This window comes from Mytilus trossulus, chromosome 14 (genome assembly GCF_036588685.1).
Source record: "Mytilus trossulus isolate FHL-02 chromosome 14, PNRI_Mtr1.1.1.hap1, whole genome shotgun sequence".
In the NCBI taxonomy this organism is placed as follows: Eukaryota; Metazoa; Mollusca; class Bivalvia; order Mytilida; family Mytilidae; genus Mytilus; species Mytilus trossulus.
The window spans coordinates 29,180,589-29,189,858 of NC_086386.1; the positions used below are offsets into that span (position 1 = coordinate 29,180,589).

At 34.4% G+C, this 9,270-nt stretch overlaps 1 protein-coding gene across 1 annotated transcript; it reads left to right on the plus strand.

The window, feature by feature from the left end:
- The first annotated feature begins 1,516 nt into the window (after nucleotides 1-1,516).
- Nucleotides 1,517-3,994, plus strand: LOC134696568 (uncharacterized). Its single transcript, XM_063558423.1, has 3 exons — nucleotides 1,517-1,558; nucleotides 2,493-2,617; nucleotides 3,473-3,994. The coding sequence occupies exons 2-3, from the start codon at nucleotides 2,548-2,550 to the stop codon at nucleotides 3,940-3,942; spliced, it is 540 nt and encodes a 179-aa protein (XP_063414493.1). The 5' UTR covers nucleotides 1,517-1,558; nucleotides 2,493-2,547; the 3' UTR covers nucleotides 3,943-3,994.
- Nucleotides 3,995-9,270: the final 5,276 nt, after the last annotated feature.

Below are 9,270 nucleotides of genomic sequence, written 5' to 3' on the forward strand. Positions count from 1 at the left end.
AACCAAATTTAAAATCAGAATTCCAATAAACATAATTAAAATAGAAAAGGAAAGACATAAAGGAATATCCCCACTAACAAAAGATTTTGTAAATTATGGATTAATGACATTGTTGTGGATGAAATTCATTTTCCTCTTCAATGTCCATCACTTAAAACTGAAAGGTCCAGTTTCGTTTTAGATTTATCCTCTAAATTTACTAAATTTAAAACTCTAAATGACCAATCAAAATTTGTATGATAAGGTTGATGTCTAATGAAGATCCATTTGTTACTAACATAATGATAAAGTTAAAAGTTTGATAGAGACTTGAAGAGCAAAATTAAGTGATAAATGAGTAGCACTCATGTCTTATTCTAAAGAATACAACGGTACTGGGTACTGATTGTTTTCACTCAATCATTATCTTTGATACTATATATTATACTGTGTTTGTTGTTTCCCTTCTTCTATACATAGTTTTTGTTAAAATTATTGTCATGTTTTGTAATTTCAAATAGTTCAATTAAAAAGGTCACCACATTTTATTATCTGTAAACTTTAATCTTAACTGTAATTGTACTGCTCCTAGGAGCGTCTTGATTAACAAATTATTGTTTTTGTTGTTCTAACCAGGAAATTAAAATTAAAATAAAAAATATCTTGCAATGGACCGGAAGAGGAGAAACTAATATTATGACATCAAAGATCAAACGACCAACGTGTTTCTTACTTTGTGTAAACTTGATTTACTCTCTTCTATTCCGATCAGTCAGATGTCTATAGACTTCTCCTGGAAATAAAATATTGAAGACTCTACTTTCGTTTTTAATAAAGATATGACTTAGAACCAACATTTTTAATAAATACATCTACAAAGAAGTACGTAAATAAACCGAGTGTAAATATATTAACTGTCCAAAACACTAAACCTTGAATCTATAATTGGTGACTGTCAAGGTAGAAATCTTCAAAAGCGATTGAGCAGTTAGGAAATGTTAACAAATATTAACCACACCACGGAAGTCGCCATGCCGGGGACAATATTTATTCAAGATATTGATTAGTGCACGACGAGCAAAAAAAAATGAAGATTATAGAAAAAAAGGGTTAATTTTTTGAAGATTAGAGAAAAAAGGGGTGTAAATTAAATGTTTACAGAATAACAGCCACCCCCCCCCCCCCCCCGGCTATCCAGACCCTCATGCGTTAGTATAATATGGGGGGTTAGAGGAGTCCTGTTCCTGGCAACAGGACTTAGTCACTCACAAACATATCATTAGAATCCTTGGGACTTTTGTTTGTTTGTGAGTGAATCAGTTGTGAATTGGTCGAGTTTATACACCAATAAATTTCTTTAAAAGGGCGTTTAATCCTATAATATACATCATAATTTGGAAAATTAGAATGTCAATAAAGCCATTATCTCGGAAAACAATCAGAAAAACAACGGATGTCATTTTACTTATATCCGAGAGATAATTAACCTATTATTGTATAACTATAGGACACATGTTTGTGTCTGATTATGTGTCAAGCGAAGGTTATTTCTAAATGTAGAGAAACCTCTGGATGTACTGTGAGTAAATTTTATAAACTACTGTTCCGTTTGCATTTTCGACTTAAAGAAGTAATATAATGTGTTGTGTTTTTTCTTTTTATTTATAAAACTACAATTTTTAGTCGATCGTTCTTATGTTGTTCTGTTATCCCACTGTCCCATGTTAGGGGAGGGTCGGGATCCCGCTAACTTAACCCAGCCACATTCTGTATGTATGTGCCTGACCCAAACCAGGAGCCTGTAATTCAGTGCATGGTTGTTGATGTGTTACATATTTGTTTTTCGTTATTTTTTTGTGCATAAATCACTAGGCCGTTAGTTTCCTTGTTTGAATTGCTTAATACATTTGTCCTTTCGGTGCCTTATTTAGCTGACTATGCGGTGTGGGGTTTGTTCATTATTGAAGATCGTACGGTGACCTGTTATAGTTGTTAATTGCTGTGTCAATTGGTCTCGTGTGGAGAGTTGTCTTATTAGCAAATCATACCACATCTTCTCTTTTATATGTGTACTTATTTATCTATTTTGTACACGTTTGGCATGTTTGGTACGTAGATTATCGTAGATATAAAAATCTGTTTAACTTATGCAAAATGGTTCACATGTTATATACTTTTTTAAGCAGAAATTTGAGGCTGAGAAAGTTATGAATTAACATTTGTTTTTCACCATTGATGATTTCATTTTATAATGAAAATGACGCCTTTTGACACCCTCTTCCCCTCCCTGTTCATTTGCTGTCAAAATGGAATAAAATGGTCCAATGTATAAAAAAAAAATCATTTTCAATCTAGTAATTAAATTTATTGATCTCTGATTGCGTTATTCTACATATGAGTAGTATAACGAAATCAGAGATCATATTTTAATAAGATTGAATCATTTTAACACTTCCTCCCCCTGTTCTTCAAATGGAACAGTTCAATTGAAATCTTTCATCTATTCGTTTCAGTTTGTTGAAGTGTTTGTCACAAAAAGATAAGACTGGTAACGGATATTCGGAAACCATGAACTATCATCTGCATTTTTTAATGTCAATATACTTTGGACTTTTACACACGATAGTGGAAAGTGGAGGTAAATTTGTATTTCTCTTGGTAGTAACTGGGGACAGTTTATCTGTTCCTAGTATTTAAGTAAGCATATCAATAATTAGTCCTATGATATATGACTTCGCATTATATATTCACTATTTAACGTTTTTTTATATGCTCGGGTAGCACATTGATAATATAAAAAAAATAAAAAATTAGCAAAATCAGTAAAAGGAAATTGAAATAGAAAATAATGCCCCCGAGTTCATATATTATAGGACTAATTAATATTATACCAAAACAATTTATAATAATCATGGGATTTTAAGAGTGGATTTTTATTTCAAGAGTGCATGAACTTCAAGTGGGTGCAGACTAGGACGGATATGTACAATATAGTAGAATTTATCTGATACTGTTAGGTTTGCTTTTCATAAAGACTACGGTTTACACTGGTAATCCCTGCAAATTCGATTTTACGTTTCGCCATATTATGTATTAGCGTCTGTGTCTAAAGAGAACCCAGAAATGCATGAAAGAAGATAAGAATTCATCTTAAAAGAATCAAAATATAAAAATATCTGACTATCTGCGTAATAAGAACCTGAGAATTAAATAAATATGATTATTTGTTCTTATCATAGGGGTTATTTAGGACTTGTTAGCGCTTGTAATGAAATACATTTTCGAAAAACATGTATGATGCATCAAATTAACTGCGTTTTTTTGTTGTTATAATTATTGTGTTTTACAATTAGCGCTCGTATTCCCTGATACATGATGATACGTTCTCAGACGTTTGTTACTAGAAGCCATAAATAATATATGAATATTTAAAAACAACATTATATATTTAATACAAGTTATAATTCAGTAAATCAGTACCTTCATATTGTAGATACTAAAATGAATATGGTGTTGAGAGCCTTAATGTCTCCGACGCCACTACCAACTACAATGCCTCCGACGCCATCACCAACTACAATGCGTCCACTGCCTTCAATGCCAATGATACCCCAGCCACCAAGATGTGTTTATAGAGGACAAACATATCGTTTTGGTGAGATGATTCAACAGGGACAATCAGGAAACTGGTGCCATTTCACAATGTGTGACCTTTCAGGGCAAATCATACATGGGGATGACTTCCACTGTTCTACAACTACATTACTCCCAACTACAAACTTACCACGAACCACAACACCACGTGGATGTTTCTTTGAAGGGAGACATTACCAACTCGGGGAACAAATATCAAGCGGACAATCAGGAAACTGGTGCCATTTTTCAATGTGTGACTATTCAGGTCAAATCCATGGTGATGTCTTTAACTGTTTGGCAACCTTACGGCCGACAACACCAACATAATACATTGTACATATAGGCTGATCAGTTCAATAATAAACTCAGTCGTTTTTACGTTTTCATAGTTGAATCACTTGTTTACAGTCAGGATTCTATATGTACTTCGTCAAAATTATCTCACCAGTACGCCAGTTAATTTTTACAATCGTAGAAATTGAAGCCATTGTAGGGATGATTCACTCCCAATTTAGCTCTTTATTTTATCCAAATAGCACCATTACGATCCTTATTTATATGTCAGTTGTATTTTAAAAAACCAACGTATCTTCTAGCTAATGAGTATAAGTTAATGTTCGTGACTGCATTGAGTCAGAGACATATAATACATTATACGTCTCTGATTGAGTCAACTTAAACTATTGTCTGATCGGTTGTCAGGTGGAATTTTCGAAAATTCATAAACATTTAAAAAAAAATCTAATTAAATATTTTGTGGAGGGGCTGACTAAGAACGTTCTTTGGTTGAAGACTTTAAGCCCTAATTATCACATACACAAAGTTATGTTTGTTCGAAGATATGCATTTTCATCCTTCAACTTGAAAGACTGTCGTAAAGTACTTTTAGTCATTGAAAAAATAGATTTTCGAACACCTACACTTTTTTGTGATTCATTAGAAAGGTATTTCACTTGACCCATTATTTCATCTTTTAGTACTGTGCTGTGAATTTCTTATGTTATGAAGTCAACCTGTAGCCTCCGTCCGTGGGAGAGAGAGAAAAAAATAAAATCGGTGGTTATGCATTTTCTACATTCAACTTGATAGATACTCATGTCGTCGGCTTGATATCTAATTGTTCTGCTTTGTAATATAGATAAATTGAAAACTTATGCAAATGGTGTTTTAAAAATAAAATTAAGAGATAACTGTATTAAATTATATTTGAAGCCATTTCAACCGTACCGGCTCAAGAAACTTAATCTCGTTGAGATGACCAACGGAACTTGGAACATATAATAATCGATTTATTCAAGTATGTCAGATTTCCCGAGTTACCTGTCATACTGCATTTTTATGGTAATTTTAGACAGTAGTTTCGGTGATCCTATAAAAAAGAAGTCTTATAAATAACCGTTTTAAAATGTTTCTAATTTTGATCTTATTTATTATGCTTTCAATTATACAACCCCTTGATTTATCAAATATTAACATTTTTGTTAAAAAAAAAAAGAGGCTTTCAATATATGCTATCTGATTAGCCGGCAAAGCTGTATCACGAATATATTGACTACTTTTCTGTATTAACTGGTCTCTTGTTGAGAGTAACGCTGGCGGATCTAGAATTTTTCGTAAGTGGGGGCCCACTTGCGGCATAAGAGGAGGCCGCGCCAGTCACGCTTCAGTGATTCCCTATATAAGCAACCATTTTTTCCCCAAAAAAAAGGTTGGGAGAGGGCGGGCCCCTGGGTCCTCTAAATCCGCCTCTGAGTAATACCTCATTGGCACCATGTCTTCTTATTGCGATATCCTAATATGGAAGTCCCTAGCAATTGCCACCATGGAGAAAGCTATCTGTGCATGTAATTGCCACGGTAAATAAATCTAAATTAACCAGCTCATGGGGCGTCTTTTCCGAAATACTCATCTGGACATGCAAATTACAATGCAAGAAATCTTGCAATGACCATGCAAGATGTGCCCGGAAACAAAGGCTTTTATTCTAAAAAATTATCAATATTACCAATGTTTGCAGAGTGGATGAAGCACAATAAAAAAAAAAACTAGATGAACCCGTGATTGATCGATGTTTTAATTTGAATATGAATACTGCACCTTAATTTGATCTAATTCATAAAAGACCAACACACTGGACTTGACCTTAAGCTAGCCAATATAAAAGAAAATATCCACAGAAAAAAAAATCACTCTATTAGTATCTGGATATATTAGTATCCTGACTGCGGGTCGCTTACTCATCGCATTTACTCCTAATTGCATCTTGCTTAGCAGTGGCGGATCCACGGGGTGTTCCGGGGGTTGGAACCCTCCCTTTTTGGGGGCCGATCAATGCATTTAAATGGGGAATATTATAGTTGGAACTCCACCTTTTATCCTGGGTCACGAACTGGAGACCAGCACATTAACACCTAGCAACATCCGAAAGAGTCTTCCTTGGATCAATGTCAAATAGGACAACCTATGAATAAAACATTTATGCCTAAGAAGCGCTCTATTTGTTTGTTATTCCTCCAAGCTTTTAGTATTCGAAGAAAGGTCGAACATTCATCATTCGAGGTTTGATAGAAATACCAAACATTCAATATACTATACCAAATAAAATCACAGAATCAAAACATCCATACTATCTTGTAACTTGTAACTTGTATATCGTAACTTCCTCCAATAAAGGAGCACCTCAATCATGAGTATTCCACCACCTTGTAAATGTACATGTTTATCTCTAAATGATTAAAATATAAAAGTCACACTGGTAGACATCTATCATCATTAAAAGGAATATTAAAAGTGGTTGTATATACATATGTATCGGCATAAAAACTTGAGGTAATTCAATGTCATGACATTTAAAATCTAAAATATATTTTCTCGATATTTACAGTTTATTTACACTGATGTTGATCCGCGGAAATCGGTCTTCTGTATATTTGCTGGTTTTATTTAAGATAGTTAGCTTTTATCTGTATACCACAGTGTAGTGTGGCCACGTACCCACGCTTACTGCTTCAAAGGATTTTATTGGGCTAAGTTGTAGTAAGTTTCAGTAAAGTGTGGCGAGATCCACGCTTACTCTGTTATAAACAATGACAAATATTTAGCCTCTTCAATAAAGTGTGGCGAGATCCACGCTTTTGTTGTGTTGACGTATATGTGTTTGTATAAGAAGGCATTATGGATCAGTTAACAAGTGTGGCGAAATCCACGCTCATTTTGTAATAATGTTGAGGACGCTTCATAGTTGTGTCCCAAGAGTGTGGCGAAATCCACGCTCATTTTGCAATAATTTTGAGATTGCTTCGTAGTTTTATCCCTAGAGTGTGGCGTAACCCACGCTCAAGGTATCTATTAAGCTAACTTCATGTTCGATCGATATCATTGAGAATTCTTGACCTGCTTGTGTGTAGTAGAAAGCATAGTCTCCTTGATTGAAATTCTATGTCCATTAGGATTGATTTGTCACATCTGGGTTCCAGTAATCCAATTGTGCTTGAATCAACTATCACTTGGATAAGGCCTACTTCGCTACCGTTGTTTTTGAATTGAATACGGAGCTTTTCGTGTAGCATTTGGATATTACTCAAGATTGATTTTCTCTGGTTCGACAGCGCAGGACAAAGCAGTAGGAAATGTTCCAAGGTTTCATCTGATGTTTGGCACAAAGGACAAGTTCCCATTAATCCTTTGTTTTTTGAATGCTTTGTTCTGTCAGCCATGAGTATATAACTTCCTGTTGCTATTCTTAATTTTACGGGTATTCTCATAGCTTCTTGCATGGAATTACTAGCAGATAGGTTTACTAATACATGTGTCTTCCCTGGTATATATTGAATATTTAAATACTTTAGTGAGGGGTATAGTTTACAATGACCCTCGATAAAATGTTTCCAATACTTTGATACTTCTTTATTTACCATGGTCTTCCATTTTAATTTTTGAATTTGACTGTCTAATACATGTAAAGCTGATGGTAAGTTGTATTTCGCTAGAATCGTTTTAACAGTGATAAACCAGCTGTGACTATCATCCGTTTTCATAAGTAGTTGTCTGTATGCAATTTGTTTTTCTAAACTATCATGTGGTTGTCTAGATATATTTCCAAATAATGACAAGATCTTTTTATGTATTTGACCCTCTATTGGTAGTTGTCCAGACAGAATGTATATGGCGGGCGTAGCTGTACTTGTTGGTAAAGAAAGTAACTGCTTTATACATTTTTTGTGGAATATGTCAATAATATCAAAGTTTTTTCCTGTAGGAGTTACTAATTCCAGGCCGTACAGAAGTACAGGGATGACATAGATGTTAAATATATGTAGTAATGACTGTATGTCCAGTCCATTTTTCCCATGCAAACCAGCTGGCATAAGACTGTACATGGCTCTTCTAGCCTTTTTAACGTTTTCATACAACGGATTAGGATCATCTGGTTTTGATGTGCGCAAGACCCCCATATGGGTTGTTTGGCTAACTATTGGCATTATTGAGTTACCTATACTCCATGGAAAGGAAGGTTCTTTCTGTTTTCTACGATTTGGATATACTGGTAGAATAACACTCTTCACTGGTTGAAGCTTATATCTCTCCCTTCGACTGTAGTTGTATGCCATGTTAATGAGTACCTGTAGTTCCTCGGGGTTGTCACTCATTAGTGCCACATCATCTGCACAAGTTGGAGCTGCGCAGCAAATAGATCCTATTTTTGCTCCTAATCCAGAATACTCGATATCTGTTAGGAGATTGTTGATGTACAGCTTGTACAGGTCAGCGCTCAGTATACCACCTTGTTTTACGCCTTGACATATTGAGAATGGTTCAGATATTAGACCATTAAATTTAACTACACTGCTAGAGTCCATGTGAAGACTATGTATAAGTTTCCATAGTAGTCCATCTACACCTGCTATGTATAGCTTTCGTAGGATACTCTCGTGCGTTACCACATCAAATGCCGATTTAGCATCTAGAAGCGATATATATATTATTTTACCAGCATCCCTGCATTCTCTAATAAATTCTTCAATGAAGAAGGAGCAATTCATTGGAGCTGAGTTCTCAGTAAATCCTCTTTGTAGCCTATTTTGTTCTTTCAATATTTTAGGTTGGACCTTAGCCTTTGCTACAGACTCAATTAGTTTCAGCAGTATTGACATGATAGTAATCCCTCTGTAGTTGGAAGCATTCTTGTTACTTCCTTTGTTCTTGAATACAGGAGTGAGGAGACCCTTTTTAAGTATTTCAGGTATTAATCCTAATTTAAATGATGATACTATCATATTTGTTATTACTGTTTGCAGCTTTTCCCCACCATATTTGATATTTTCAGAGGATATGCTATAAATGTCTGGAGATTTGTTTATTTTCAATCCATTTATGGCGTCTTGAACATCTTTTTCTGTTACAGAGATGGTATTAGTTTGATTGTTACATATATCAATTATATTGTCTAGATCTAATGCTAACTGTTTGTAATATTCGTCGTCATATTCAGGATCAATTGCTGGTTGCGCTAATTTGTTGAAATGATGTTTCCATCCAACTATAATTTCATTGTCAGATTTATAGATATTATCTTGTACATTCAGTTCGGATATACAATTCTTCAGCTTTCCTTTTTTTTTACCAAGTAACTTGTAAAATATTTGATCATGTTTA